Below are 16,643 nucleotides of genomic sequence, written 5' to 3'. Positions count from 1 at the left end.
CATCAAATTATTTGTTACTTGAAATGGGCACAGAATGGGGTATTTAATGCCTATTTTGTTTCAGTCATCACTAAAAAGATAAGTAGTGACCAAATGCTTAACAAAAACTAAAAATAAACACAGGAATGGAATGCAAGTCAAGATAGGGAATGATCAGGTTAAAGAATATTTAAATGTTAGATGTATTCAAGTCAGCAGGGTCTGATGAAATTAACCGTAGGGTATTTAAGGAGCTACCTGAAACAATCTCTGAACTGTTAGCTATTATGTTTGAGAACTTATGGAGGAAAGGTGAGATCCCAGAGGACTGGAGAAGGGCAAACATAGCACCTATGAACAAAAAGGACCCAGGGAATTATAGACCAGTCAGTCTAGCTTTGATTCCTGGAACAAATTATTAAACAATCAATTTGTAAGCACCTAGAGGATAATAGGGTTATAAGGAATAGTCAACACTGATTTGTGAAGAACAAGTAATGCCAAACCAAACTAAATTCCCTCTTTGACAGGATTACTGCCCTAGTGGATGGGGGGAGCAGTTGACATGATGTATCTTGATTTTAGTAAGTCTTCTGAGACAGTCCCACATGACATTCTCATAAGCATACTAGGGAAATGTGATGTAGATGAAATGACTATAAGGTAAGTGCAAAACTGACTGAAAGACTGTGCTCACAGTGTAGTTATCAATGTTCGCTTTCAAACTGGGGGGACATATCTAGTGGGATCCTGCAGGAGTCTGTCCTGGGTCCAGTACTAGTCAACATTTTCATTAATTACTTGGATAATGGAGTAGAGAATATAGAATTGGTGGATTACACCAGGCTGGGAAGGGTTGCTAGCACTCCGGAGGAGAGGATTAGAATTCAAAATGACCTTGACAAATTGGAATGACATGAACAAGATGAAATTCAGTAAAGACAAGTTCAAAGTATTATACTTGAAGAAAAAAATCAAATGCCCAACTACAAAATGGGGAATAGCTGGCTAGGTAGTAGTACTGCTAAAAAGGAATTGTGGGTTATAATAGATCACATGTGGAATTAGTCAATAATGTGATGCAGTTGTGAAAAAGACTAATATCATTTTTGGGGTGGATGTAAGACATGGGAGGTAATTGTCCCACACTACTTGTCAGTGGCGTGGCCTCAGTTAGAGTATTGTGTCAAGTTCTGGGAACCACACTTTAGGAAACATGAGGATAAATTGGAGAGCATCCAGAGGACAGCAATGAAAATGATAAAAGGTTTAAAAAAACCTGATCTATGAAGAAAGGTTAAAACAACTGGACATGTTTAGTCTTGATTAAAAAAAAGATTGAGGGGGAATATGATAAAGAGGATGGTGATCAATTGTTCTCCATGTCCCCTGAAGGTAGGACAAGAAATAGTCCACTTAATCTGCACCGAGGAAGATTTAGGTTAGCTATTAAGCAAAACTTTCTAATTATGAATACATTTTAGCACTGGAACAGGTTTCCAAGCGAGGTTGTGGAATGCCCATCATTGGAGATTTTTAAGAACAGGTTAGACAATCACCTGTTAGGGATGATCTAAATATATTTGGTCCTGCCTGTGTGCAGGGGGCTGGATTAGATGACCAGAGGTCACTTCCAGTGCTTCATTTCTGCGATTCTCTAATTATTTATTTACAGTAGCACCTAGAAGTACCAATCAAAATTGTGCTAGACACTGTACAAACACATACTGAGGGACAGCCTGTGCTCCCCACCCACAGCTTACAGCCTGACTAGACAAGCCAGACAAAGCGTAGGAGGAACAACAGATACAGAAGTCAAGTGACTTCTCCAGAGTTACATAGCAAGTCAGTGGTAGAGCTGGTAACTGGACATAGGTCTCCAAGTCCTGCCTTCCTGTTTAGTGCCCTATCTCCTAGATTATGCTGAACAGGCACTGTATAACAAGATCGAAATTGCAAGAGTTCAGTAAGCTGCATCTGAAGAACTTTCAAAGCAAAATAAAATACATTGTGCCTGGTTGCTTTTGATGAATTTGATTTGATTTAGATTTGTTTTGTGACTTTCCTACAGAAACTGTGATTGTGTCTTGGAGCAAAAGTAAATAAACTAGTGAGCCAATATAAACCCTCTCAAGGTTTGTTGTAACAAAGGTTATAGCACATAAATGTAATGCTTGACCCCATCCGCTCTCTAACATGCAAATTCTTTATCTGTCAAAAGAGATCAACTTTTCACCACAGGGATTGCTACAGTAAATACATTTTAGGATGATTTTACCTGGCTTCCTGTTTTACTGTATGAACAATAGTCATCCAGTTCCCGAATGATATATCACAACAATCTGAGTTAAATAATTCTTGGTCCTCTAGTGACATCAAAACCAGATTCAGAAATTAAAAGTTAATGCATTAATCTCACTGTAGCCCTTTTCCAATACAGATAGATTTGAAAGTAAATAGAAAATCCCATCTTAGGTGCTTTAGTATATTAGATTTTTCTTTCTACATTTTCCATTTCTGGAACCACAATTTAAAATAAGTCCTTGCCAGAATGACCAGGAATTGTTTTGCTCAAAGAACTGTGAAAGCTACTAAAGTGAATTCATTTCAGTGGTCTCATCTCAGTTTCAAGGTCACCATTCCTCAGCACTGTTGTCACAGTCTGGGCTCATCAGAACAACTCCGCCTCAGTGGAAAGCCAAGTACAATTACACATAAAGACAGACTAATGCAGTCTAATTCCAGGTGGTTTATCTGAGGTTGAGGTGCACTCTTAGAGGTCTGGGGGTTTTAAAACTGATCCTTTTTTTTTCTTTTTCTTTTTTCTTTTTTTTTTTAATCAAACCTTTCTAATTAAAAAAAGTGTAGCAAGATCAAAAGATGGACCTTTCCTAGGCCCCAATTCAGCAATATACTTAGGCACAGGGCTAACTTTAAGCACAGTAGTCCTATCTAAACAGGGCCATAAGTGCGTTTTATATGCCCAAAAGCCCTTTCTAGGCTTGTGCCAGCCAACTATAAAATGAACATTTATTTCTTTCCCTGGCTTTTTTTTTTCCTGAAACCTTCTGCATTTAGAGCCAGATTCTGCCAATCTTGCTCATGTTGAGTAGTACCTTATTCAGAAAGTGATTCCATTAGTATTCATGTGTCCTTCTGTAGAATAAGGTACTGTACTACTCAATGTGAAGAAGGGAAGCAGAAGCTGCCCTTCACTTTTGTTTGACTGGCATTCTTGGATTTACAGAACACCTGTTTGATTTCTCAAATGGACCGACTGAAAGTGAGAATTATAGGCAACATATGTATTTTCATATAACCAAGCAGTCTGTTATTTTTCATAAGCAAAGTCTTAAAATCTTTTTTTTTATTCACCAATAGATACATACGGCAATCAAGGCAGAACATAGTGTTTGTATTAAAATAATTGGCTTGTTCTGCTCTTACCACTCCTTCACAAACCCTAGCGTAAGGCAAGACAAACATAGTAATTTGAGCACAAGCCTAGGTGATAAGAACTCTTGCATGCAAATTTCTAGCTTTGGCACTGATTACTTCTGAGTTGTTGTACAATTATATGACATGCTGAGTGCCTCTTGAGAGGTGCTGAGTGCCTCTTGGGAGGTGCTGAGCACTGCTGAAGTCAATGGGAGTTGGGGGTACTCAGTGTTGTAGAGGACACGGGCAAACTGACAGACAAGATGTGCTACAACCAAAGACCATAGAGAGCATGTCTGCACCTGAGTATGGATTATCCCAATATCAAGACCCTGAATTATTGGTCTCCTAGTGCCATCTTGGCTTCTTGCCTTGTCATTCTGAGAGCTTTCAGTTCCACTTCTAGTGTGCATTTCTGTGTTAACCTTGGTCTACAGCATTGCACCTTATCCTAGGGATTCCAGTCCAACACTTCCCTTGTTATGTTATTTGGGTCTTTCCTTCATGTATGTCCTAGCCATCACCATTTTGTTTCCATAATTTCCTATCCTGTCTTTATAATCACGAGTATTATAATACTCCCTCTCACCATTTTTTTTAAATAAAAAGGTTTTTTTGTACGTACAAAGTATTCAAGAAGTCTCCTTTACAGGTCCTTTGCACCCTTGTTCAAAGCCCAGACATCAGAAATTACATTTGTGTGTTGGGAGAGGAGGAGGCAAGGGGGGTTGTTTTTTGGTTTTTTTTGGAAGTATTCAATTAAATATGTGATCTATAATGGATGTAATTTTCTTTGATATAGCAATAATTTGTTGTCCCTACTCCTGTATCCATATAATGTTACCTCCTGCTCTAGTAGCTCTGCCTCTCTTTCTGCTAGCAGTTTAAGATTTGTGGTATCCTCTTCTTCCCTCTAAGTTGTGAAGCTGGAAAGAAAAAGTGTAAAATTACGTGTGTGCACAAGCATGTATAAGGGTGGGTGCAAAGTAGAAAAAGTAGATGAATGCAATTGATGGTTTCATTTTCTGTGATGTATTGTTTTTCAACTCTGGCGCAAATGGTTTTGACAGCCCATTTTTGAGTATCAGACACTTTCCCCTTCCTTCTCACCCCACCCCTTCTTCAGATGAAGCACTCTTAAGGACAGCCCTAGTAATCCAGTAGTGATACTTTGATACTGAATAATAAGCAACCTGCCTTTCTAAACCAATGAATGAATCTCTCTCATTTCTATCTCCAGTCAAGACCTATATATTGCTCCCTCCCACTCCTCCTGTGTTGATATAGCGTGGTAGTGAAAACAAGCCCTCAGACAGGGTTTTCTTTGGCAACTAGCCTGAGTCGCCATCATACCACTGTGGCTACACTTTGGTTTTTTGCACACTAGCTTGAGCAGAGTCAGTGCATGTACATCTGCCCAATCTGAGAATTACATCTCCCAACTGCAGTGTAGACATGGCCTCAAGGTATTCCTACACTGCAGTTAGAGGTCTGACTGCAGTACGAGTCGACATAGCTGAGCTAGGTAGCTTGAATAACAATAGCAGTGAAGCTGCAGCAGCATGGTATAGGTGGCAGTGCAGGGTCCTAGATGAGCTTGTATGGCATTTGCTGCAGCAGCTTCACTGCTATTGTTACTCAAGCTAGCTAGATCAAAGTTAGCTCAGGTATGTCTACTTGTGCTGCAATCATACCTCTTATTGCAGGGTAGACAAAACCTTAACCATTCTCCTAGCCAGCCACATACCCTACCTTTTCCTTATTCCTTTTTATCACAAGAGCCAGGCAGCCCATCGGCCTCTGCTCTCTTGTTACTGTGCTGCCATCATATGGTGGTGCCTTCTGATCTATGGAGGTTATGGCAGCAGAACTATCGTGTTCATCTATTTTGACTTCCTGTCTAACACAGGCCATAGAATTTCCCCAAAGTAATTCCTAGAACATGTCTTTTAGAAAAACTTGCAAGTTTGATTTAAAAATTGTCAGTGGTGAAGAATCCACCACAACTCATAGTAAATTACACCAATGGTTAATTAGCCTCACTGTAAAAAATTTGTTTTATTTCCAGTCGTAATCTATCTAGCTTCAACTTCCAGCCATTGGATCATGTAGTATCATCTCTACTAGACTGAAGAGCCCATTATTACATATATGTTCCCTATTTAGGTATTTAGACCTCTCTAATTCTGTCACTACAAGGCATGTTTTCTAAGCCTTTAATCATTCTTGTGGCTCTTCTCTGAATCCACTCCAATTTATCAACATGCTTCTTCAATTGTGAACACCAGAACTGGACACAATATTCCAGCAGTGGTTGCACCAGTGCCAAATATAGAGGTAAAATAATCTCTCCACTCCTACTTGAGATTCCTCTGTTTATGCATCCCAGGATTGGCATTTGCTCTTTTGGCCACATCATCACATAGGGAGCTATGATCCCCAAATCTTTTTCATCATCCCTGCCACCCAGAATCGAGTCCCCCATTCTGTATTTGGTCTACATTGTTTGTTCCTAGATGTATATATTTAGTCTTATTAAAGCCCATATTGTTTGCTTGTGCCTAGTTGACCAAGTGATCCAGATTGCTCTGAATCAGTGATCTGTCCCCTTCATTATTTACCACTCCCCCAATTTGTGTCATCTACAAACGTTATCAGTAATGATTTGGTGTTTTATTTCCGTCATTGATTAAAAAAAAAAATAGCATTGGGCCAAGAACTGATCCTCGAACTCCACTGGAAGCACACCCACTCAATGATGATTCCCCACTTGCAATTACATTTTGAGATCTATCTGTGAGCCAATTTTTAATCCACCTAATGTGTGTCATGTTAATTCCATATTCTAACTTTTTAATCAAAATGTTGTGTGGTACCAAGTCAAATGCATTTGAAAATCTAAGTATATTACATCAACACTATTACCCTTATCAACCAAACTTGTAATATCATCAAAAAAAAAAATACCAGGCTAGTTTGACAGGATCTGTTTTTCATAAACCCTTGTTGTTTGACATTAATTTCATTACCCACTTTTAATTCTTTATTAATCAAATCCTGTATCAATCACTCCATTATCTTGCCTGGGATCAATGTCAGGCTGCCAGGCCTATAATTACCCAGGTCATCCTTTTACCCTTTTTAAAAATAATACTGACTTTCTTCCACTCTTCTGGAATTCCTCAGTGCTCCAAAATTTACTGAAAATCAGCATTAACAGTCCATGATCTCCTCAGATGGCTCTTTTAAAACTTTTGGAATCTAGTTATCTGGACCTGCTGAATTAAAAACATCGAAGTTCGCTATCTTCTGTTTAACATCCGCCAGAGATAGTGGAATGGAAAGAGTGTTATCATCCCCATATGATGAGACTATGTCATTTGTTTTTCTCCCAAATACAGAACAGAAATATTTATTGAATACTTCTGCCTTTTCTGCATTATTATTGATGATTCTACCATTTCCATCTAGTAATGGACCAATAACATTGTCAGAATTTTTTTTTGTTGTTGTTCCTAATACATTTAAAAAACTTCTTATTGTCCTTAACTCTGCTCCAACCTATTCTTCCTCCTAGTAGATCCACCCTGCCTCTGCCCAGTGAATAACCTCATGATTCATTGCACAGCATCATGTTTGTTTGGAATCACTTGTTAAATTTTATCTTAGAAACTTAAAAGAGGAGAGGAGAGAAAGGACCAATATCCATCAATGTCCATCCTCATCTTCAGTCACAGTAAATCATGTGGGGTATGGCCAATTGATTTTAGCAGACAATCCCTGCTTAGCTCTCCAGAGGAAGCTCCCACCTCTCCCAGCTATAATATCTGTAGTCTACACCTTGCTGCTGGTATATGTTTTTTGGCATGATATCAAGTTATGAAAAAGTAGAGATGTGATTAGTACTCAGGGAATTTTCCTCAGCACTAGTAGCAGTAAGAAAGAAATACGTATTTTGTAGAATTATACTTCCTTGGTGTTAAGACACCACTACAATGGTACATGGTATAAGAGTAGAGTAGAATAAATTAAAGGAAACAATGGTTATGTGCTGGATAGGAATTCATATATATACATGAGGCTGAAACAAATGAAAAGGACTGGGGGAAAAAAATCACCTTTTTTACTTTACTTTGTAAATGTGTTAGAAAATATTTTGAGTTCTCTATCTTGTTTTCAGTTATTTCAACATGTGTTATAATAAAATGCCTTGAATTGACAATTTTTGGTTTGATTGCAATTTCCTCCAAAGATGTTCCTGATTCTCTAGGGCCCTTTCTGTGGGAACTGCTTTCTTCTTTTTCCCCCTGTAAGATGGTTTATTGGTCTCCGTACCTCTAAGGGCAGCCAGTCATCAACAAGAGCCCTTAACCCAGTGTTACTCTGCTTTAGCTGGAGTGGGTTTCAATGGCCTGGGTTCTTAATTACTAACTGATGGTGCCTCCACCTGATTGTTTAAGGTATTCAGAAGCCCAGCCATTGCTTCCTATCTGGTTTTGACTATTGGTGACCCAGTACTTCTCCCTGTACCTAGCCGGATACCTCATACATACTCTTCTGACACCTCCATAATAGATGAGGCAACCATCAAGGCACATTTTATTTACCAGGGGAAATATAGAGGAAGCATATAAAAGGTAGGGGAAGATTGATCTGAAGTGGGTACATCAGTAACACTCTATGACCTGCAAGTAGTCAGGGTGGGTTTCCCTGGATTCACAAGTTCATTCCACACTAGTGGGTGCCATAATGTGGAGGAACCATTGTACCTTCATGAGTTGTTGCAGGCCTGGAGGTTGCGGCGAGGTGATGAGGGTGCCTATTCACCCTGTGGCTAACCTATTTGCTGTAGCAGTAGATGTTACAGTGGAAAAAGTCCCAATGGTGGATCAGGCCTCCTTAGTGTTTCTAAGTGAAGTTGCTCTCTCCCAGAGTAGTTTGGCAAATGCCTTTCAGAGCAAAATAGGTAACCTCCCCAGGCAGGGAGAGAGAGAGAGACAGGAGATCACTCACACTCCCTCAGGCAGGTCCATCTCTCCCTCTCCCCAACCCCCTTCCCCGTTGGCTTAGTCAGCCATCCATCTCCCAGTATTCACCTAATCATAAGGCTCCTTTATTAGCAAGGTGAGCACACTGCAGTTTTCCCCATCTCTCATCTATCTGGCAACAAGCTTGGCTCCCTTTCTTATCAGACCCACTAACCCAGGTTATACCACCACAAAAAAAAAAAAGGCACTGTAGTGAAGTAAATAGTCTCATGGATTCCTTTTCACATTTTCAGGTTGCTCTGAACCTCTGGGGATGAAATCAGGGCATATACAGGACTATCAGATTACTGCCTCCAGCATCTTCAGAACACTCAACATGGACATGTTCACTTGGGAACCTAGGAAAGCCCGGCTAGACAAACAAGGCAAAGTGAATGCCTGGACTTCAGGTCATAGTGACCAGTCACAGTGGTTGCAGGTAAAGTTTCACTGTTTCACTAACGTTCTTAGTGTCTGTCTATATTCTCTATGTTCTTGTACTGGAAAGTTTTGTTGATTTAGAATCAAATCTTGCTTTTCTCACCCGGGTACGTAGGGAATAACAGCAGTGGAACCCATCTACATCAGCTGCACATGGGAGATAAGGCTCCAAAGAGCCCACACTTGGGTGCCTGCATCCCAGTATCTCTCAGTGCACTACATTGTTGTTCAATATGTGCCACCACGCAGAAAGGCATGGTGAGGGTGGGTCTACAAACTGAATTAACCTAATCTTCCCCCTCCACCGATTTATGAGGTGCTAGCAGCCATGAGTATTACTATAGCTAATGAACTCAAATAGTGGCTATGGGTTACTGTACTGGATGCTTGACTGCCTGTTGAGAGAGATTCTATCCCCCAGCCCTAGCAAAACTTCCTGGGACAAAGCCCATTTACTTGAACTTTTGCATAAGGTGAGCAAATTTGGCTCCTAGGAGTTACCTTAGTCTAATTGAAACTATTCAAAATTACCTTCCCCCAACACTTTTGAATCTAGTAAGATTGATTCAACACATGGATTCATTATGAAGCTGTTCACAAAGGTTGTTTTCAGTCTGAAAGTGATTTATAGAAGTTACTGGTAGGCTAATGGGAAAGCAACAAATCACCATATGGAAGCCTATTTGACCAGTCATTGTGACATTTACATTTTTGAACTGTTGTATGTTGCAGTGTTTTGAGACAACTGCCAGTTTGAAATGGAATTCTCAGCATGAAACCTCAATAGCGCTAGAGGTGTGCTACTAACCCCCTGCAAGCTTTTCACATATAAATTATAACTTATTAGCTTTTTTACCCACAGTTGCTAAGCAATTTAGCAATGTGATTACTATCTCCTCTCTAAGCTTATACACAGAGGGAAAAGAAGTAGTGATTGCATTGTCTATTTATCATTTGAATAATTAAAGATGTCTGGATTTGGTGAACTTTTTTTAAAAACAGTCTGTCAAAATACAGTAATGTTTTAAGTCATTTTAGTTTTTTTCAGGAGGAAGTGGTTATTGTGTTTTGTGGTGAAGGAATGGAAAAGAGTGTCTCTCCACCAAAAAGAGAGGCAAGCCAGATCTAGGGTAATTTTGTCTCCGTTGCTTATCCAAGGGAGCCAATAGCATTCAGAGGCTATAAAGAAATGCTCTGTGATGTTTTATTCTATTAAGGGTGACAATGGATTTGTCATTGTCTACAGATGGTAAGGGAGTTAGGGAGCTACCAAACAGAGGAAACGACAGCATTTCTTATTTAACATTTTCTGTTTTGTTCAAAATGCATTTTCCTCTCTTTTTCTTCCCTTCCCTCAAACTAACTTGAGTACGCAAATTAATTCACGTAGCATTCATTTAATTGCTGGCAGGTTTTCCATGAGTCAGTCCATAAAACTTATGCCTTTTTTTTCTTCTTAAAATATGCAAGAAGTCTATAAGGCAAGTTAAATCTGGAAGGAAGTCTTTTGTTTTTAACTTTCATAATATGATTGCAGAACATTTCATGGGAGAATGATTATTTTCTTTCCTTTAACTTAATATAACATGCTATGGATAACTGGAAGTTGTTATATTTGTAGTACTTGTCCTAGAAAATACTAACTATGTTTCAGTAAAACCGGAGACATTAAACCATTTGAGTTTTCAATGCATAGACTAGTTATTTTGTACTGTCTCTGAATTCATATGCTTCAGTTATTGAAGTGCCCAAACACTTCAAGTCTAAGTAACAGCTCTGTAGGAAAGAGGATATAGCCATCATTTAAATTTGTCTCATTGTTTTTCTCTGTGCTTTTGGTCCCTTTGGGAAATTCCATTTATACTCATCACATTGCAACCTTTTAACATAGTGACTGCTTTTTCACAATGCTGCTTTCAGAGAATCTAGTAAAACCTTATTTGTAGGAAAAAAATGTATAAAAGCAAAGTTATACATTTTCCCCTCAATAGCTGCATGTTAGTATGGAGGCTCCTCCTTGCAGCTCCATATCTAAGGTTGTGTTCTAAAAAGTGCTTAAATTGAGGCATAAATTCATGTTTTTCTCTTAAAAAAAAAAGGTAGCCCATCAGTATGAAACTTCACACAGTATTAGCTATTATGCCCTTTGAATTTTCTGTACAGTCTTTATTTGGGCATAAGCTTTCATGGGTAAAAAACCTCACTTCTTCAGATGCATGGAGTGAAAGAGGATGAGTATATCCTCTTTCCTACAGAGCTTTTACCTAGACTTGAAGTGTTTGGGCACATCAATAACTGAAGCATATGAATTCAGAGGCATTGGACTACAGTACTTTCACTTCATGCATCTGAAGAAGTGGGGTTTTTTACTCACGAAAGCTTATGCCTAAATAAATCTGTTAGTCTTTAAGGTGCCACTGGACTCCTTGTTGTTTTTGTGGATACAGACTAACATGGATATCCCCTGATACTTGTACAGTCTTTGTTTTGTTTATCTTTATTTTATTTTTTATTAAGAAGTCTTTGACATTGGGCTCTGGTTGAAATTGATCCTTTGCCCTTCAAACTTTCATTGTTGACTGATGTATTTTTTTAAAAATTATGGGTCTGCATAAATGTTGGTAGAAAGAGGTATCCTGAGTAGATCTGATGCAACTTGTTGTTTTGGGGGAAAATATTGATTTTAGGATCATAGCTGAAAGATTATGTTCCAATGGTTGCCAACATATTTGTGTAATGTGAATAAACATTTTTGACTATTTATGGCAGCTGTTGATTCACAGGAGATTTGGGATAAAATCTTCTCCAACAGCAACTGCATCTCTGACCTTACGCAGGTGTGCTCCCTAAAAAAAAACACCAACATATATAAAATTTTAAAAAACCCTCCATCTTTTAAGTATTTTAAAACTTGGAAATTAATATAGGAAAAACTTTGTTGTGAAGTAGTAATACACAATCCACCTGATGCTAACCCACAAAACAAGAAAATGAAGAGTTAAGCCACCCCAGTACATACCCTCTACTTCCCCCATCTCCTGGCATGCACCTTATCATAACCACAACTGTTGTACATGCACTGTAACTGTAAGTCTTCCCACTTGGGGATGCCAGCCTCCCAGCAAAACACACTATTACTCCATATCCATAACTAATTATGGGAGGAAGTAGTTTGGTAAAGGGGTGTGTGGAGATGGCTGGTGAAATTCACTGTCCTATGTTACACAAAAGATCAGATTAGATTATCATAATGGTTTCTTCTGGCCTTAAAATTTATATATCTATGAATGCATCATATACTCCCCAAGCACCTTCAGAAGGACTTCTGTTTGAGTTAAAATCCTGAGTCTTGTGGACTCTTTCATCCCTCCTCCTGCTGTAAAGGCCACATTTTTATTCTACAGGAAAATAACCTATTTCAAAGCCATGCAAGAGCATCTGTTAATTTACTATTCAATAACTGTGACCATTACCCCTGCCAACTACTCTCTGCTGTCTCTCATTTCTTGGCAAATGGAAACAGAATTTACCAGCATAGAATACCATAGTCTATGTCCCTTGATCAAGACTGAGATGAGGGAGTAGGTTTCAGAAACTTTCCACTCATGAACACTGCTCTTTAAGGGATTTAGAGAGACAAAGTGGGTGAGGCAATATATTTTATTGGACCAACTTCCTTTGATGAGAGAGACTAGCTTTGAAGCTTACACAAAGCCCTTCTTTAGGTCTTTTTAAGGGTTGTCTTTTTTGGGGAGACATCTTTTTGAAACTACACATATAACAGTAATCTTAACAAAAACCAAAATATGTTAAATAAAAGCATGATATATTAAAAATAAAGAAATGTAATTAAAGCAAAATAAATCATTTGCTTAATATATCTCGGTGTAGCCTTCTCATAGTCTTTTCTGTCTAGTTACAAACCTAACAGGAAATAGCTTATATTCCTTAAAAAGCATTCCCCTCTTTCTTTCTTCTCTGATTTGCCTGTCAACATTGCTTGCTGCACTAGATACCAACTCCTCTTGCTGTTTCCAAAGATGTTTCCTATCTAGTCCCTGTGACTGGGTCATCTTGCAAGTTCAGACATATCGCCATTGTTTTCAGACAGCCAACGCCACTTCCCAAACTTGTTTCCTCCAGTTACCTACATACACATAGGATTTTCAGTTGTTGCTTTATCTAAGGGATGAGCCATTGAGAATACAAAGATTCTTAAATATGATTAATATCTGTCTTTCAAAGGCTTACTGACCAGTCTCAGGGACAGAATTTCACAGACTACTCTGCACATCTCTGCCTGTGACAGCATCTGTCAGGCCTTTTCTGACCCCTGCTGGATGTACTGGTGCCTCAATGCCCCTTGCTCAAGGAAACCCACTCCAAAGAAGCTACCAACAACATTTAGTCCTCCAAAGGCCTAGAAAGGCCAGGAGGAGACAATGACCAATTGGGAGTCAGCAGGCCAGTTACGAAGGCTAGCCTCCTCCTTCTCAGGGCAGAATTGGGTGAGACTGGACAGTGCTACACAGAATCCCAGGGCCTTTCCTTCAAGCACCACAACTAAGCACTTGTATGTGAAGCTTTATTTCTTTATTTATAGGCCCAGACAGTCAAATTCTGAGGGTTTTTTTTTAAAACAATGTTTAGAGACTGTTGTTGAATTAATGGAATAGGCTGCCCTGCTCCAAACAGGCAGCCAAAACTTGTGGACTAGGGGTTGGGAACAGCAAAGTTGGGAACAGCAAAGTAGTAGAAGGGAGATATACTGGCCACTGGATAAGCAGTTTTCTGTTCCCTGAGTGACCAGAGCAGGGCTGTTCCAGGCTAATGAGAACACCTGACTCCAATTAACCTGCTAAGAGTCAGATGAGGCTGTTAAGCACCTGACTCTAATTAAGACCCCTCTGATGCTATAAAAAGGCTCACTCCAGTCAGGCCAAAGGAAGCCAGGGAGCCAGAGGAGAGGAAGTGCATGCGAGGAACTGGGAGCAAGAGGCGTGCAAGAAGCATACTGCTGGAGGACTGAGAAGTACAAGCATTAACAGACATCAGGAGGAAGGTCCAGTGGTGAGGACAAAGAAGGTGTTGGGAGGAGGCCATGGGGAAGTAGCCCAGGGAGTTGTAGCTGTCGTGCAACTGTACCAGGAGGCACTCTAGACAGCTGCAGTCCACAGGGCCCTGGGCTGGAACCCGGAGTAGAGGACAGGTCCGGGTTCCCCCCAAACCTCCCAACTCCTGATCAAATACAGGAGAATTGATCTGGACTGTAGCTTCTACCAGAGGGGAAGGTCTCTGGGCTGTTTCCCGACGCACAAGGTGAACCTGTGAGGTGAGCAAATCTGCCAATAAGCACAGGAACCACCAAGGTAGAGGAGGAACTTTGTCATAGGGTGGCGGGCAGCGATCAATCCTGCAGGGATCGATTTATCGTGTCTAGTCTAGATGCAATAAATTGACCCCCGAGCGCTCTCCCATTGACTCCTGTACTCCACTGCCACTAGAGGTGTAGGAGGAGTGAATGGGGGAGCAGCAGCAGTCAACTCACTGAGGTGAAGACACCACAGTAAGTCAATCTAAGTACGTTGACTTCAGCTATGTTATTCACGTAGCTGAAGTTGCATAACTTAGATCGATCTCTCCTCCTCCCCCTCCAGTGTAGACCAGGGCTAAGACAGGAAAAGCCTGAAAGTGCTGTGGTGCATTATTACCTGCCACGCTGCCCCAGCCATTTTCTGTACTGTCCTTTCAAACCAACAGATTAGCATTTTCCTCAAAACCAACCCCTACCACTTATTTTCTGGCATTATGAACTATGAATTAGGGAAGAGGTCTAGGCCCTCTTTCACAGTAATGTATTGTTAATTGAGATTTTGTTTTAAATTGCATATTCTTAATTCTGCTAAATCTATAAATATATTTATCGCTGTACTTGTAAGTATTAGAAACAACTTAATTATTATAAATAGGGCTCTACTTCGATGAAACTTTTTTTCCTGTGTATTTTGCCACAAGGCATAGGAAGATTTTCTAGCTTGATGCCCATGAGTGATAAACCTTATACCGTTTATTCACAGTTTTACACTGTTCCTGTGGAGCTCTGATGTTTTAAGAAAACCATTGTTCCCTCAAAAATAGACTGGAGCAACAAGCCATGTCATCTTTTAATGTCTCTAATGTTGATTACATGTGAAGGAATCAACTAAGCATGATCAGAGAGAACACCAATGTTGATACACAACATATTGCTGCTAGAGATTGATAAAATGGAATCACTGTAGCCAATTAGCTGTAGATGTGTATAGATTTCTGTTTCACACCTGATTGCTAAAAATAACATAGTAGATATTTTATTAGTATTTCCTCCATCACTGAACATGGTCTCCAGTATCAGATGTTGTCTTGGAGCTTTTGCACCAATATGCTTAGATATCAGTTGGAATAACTCTTAATTTTGCTTATGTTTTCAGCATAATGCAGGACAACTGTTTTTTACCTTCTGAGATCCTGTTGGTGTGAGGCACAGATGGAGAGTCTATTCAAAATAAGTCATCACTTTTTTTGTGTTATATTTGCAGAAAATAACATCTGTCTATGATACCTTTTTGTGCAAACTTAGGATCTGTGTGTCTTTTATACAGACTCTTTTCTGTTTAGTAAAAGAGTTGCATGTTCATTTTCTAGATAATCAAACAAAAGATATATTATTATTGATTTGTTGGAACAGACCCTGTGGTCCCTTTAGTTTGTTTTATCATATGCTTCTGAGGAAAACAGAATCCTTAAAGCTGGTATAAATTGCATCTGATTATTCCCCTGGCATGGGGGGATCTCCAGTGGCATAGAGCCATTCATCCCTTGGAAAAAGTGAATGGACCAAGAATGGGACGGAAGCATGACTAAAGTGCATCAAGCTCCAATGATCTATGGCTGGTGTAATGCCCCCTAGGTGCCAACATAATCCAACATAAATTGGAGCAGCTAATTCTGGAGTCAGAATGCCCTTGGCAGCCCTGGGAATTGCAAGAGTGCAAAAATGGTATACAATCAGCTTTCCCACCCACTTCAAATCCTGTGTTATAGGGTATTGCAAATTGAACATGAGCTAACAAAGTGATGCAGTTGCAAAGAAGGCTAATATTCTGGGATTCTATTAACAGGAGTGTCGTACGTAAGACATGTGAGGTGATTATCCTGCTCTACTCTGCACTGGTGAGGCCTCAGCTAGAGTATTGTGCCCAGTTTTGGGCACCACACTTTAAGAAAGATGTGGACAAATTGGAGAGAGTCCAGAGGAAAGCAGCTAAAGTGATTAAGATTTAGAAAACCTGACCTATGAGGAAAGGTTAAAATAGGCTTCCAGCAGAGGTTGTGGAAGGATTGGAGGATTTTAAGAACAGATTAGACAAACACCTCTCAGAGATGGTCTAGGTTTACTTGGTCCTGCCTCAGCATGGGGGTCTGGGCTAGATGACCTCCTAAGGTACATTCCAACCCTACGTTTCTATGATTCTATCACTTCAGTCTTGCCTGGGTTCACTTGAGTTAGCTGCTCTTCACCCAAGAGCCGGTCTCTTGTAGGCATTCTGATATTTTAATAGTGATAATGGTTTCATCTGTTGAGCATGAGATATGTAGTTGAATGTCATCAGCATATTGTTGGTGGCTAAGCCCATGGTGTCTCATTATTTCTCCTATAATCTTATGGCTAGCTCAAGAATTGAAAAATATAGAGAGAGATTGTAGGGTTGGCTCCCT

General features: G+C 39.7%; 1 protein-coding gene across 1 annotated transcript in view; it reads left to right on the top strand.

Annotated features, from left to right (window-relative positions):
• Nucleotides 1–16,643, top strand: part of EDIL3 (EGF like repeats and discoidin domains 3) — a 329,399-nt gene that overhangs the window by 229,370 nt on the left and 83,386 nt on the right. The window contains exon 10 of the mRNA XM_039544460.1: nt 8,699–8,883. Coding sequence (XP_039400394.1) covers nt 8,699–8,883 — 185 coding nt within the window. The remainder of the gene's footprint in view (nt 1–8,698; nt 8,884–16,643) is intronic.

This window comes from Mauremys reevesii, linkage group 6, assembly GCF_016161935.1.
Source record: "Mauremys reevesii isolate NIE-2019 linkage group 6, ASM1616193v1, whole genome shotgun sequence".
NCBI lineage: Eukaryota > Metazoa > Chordata > Testudines > Geoemydidae > Mauremys > Mauremys reevesii.
Note: the sequence above shows the minus strand (reverse complement) of the source record. Positions and strands in the feature narration are given on the sequence as shown.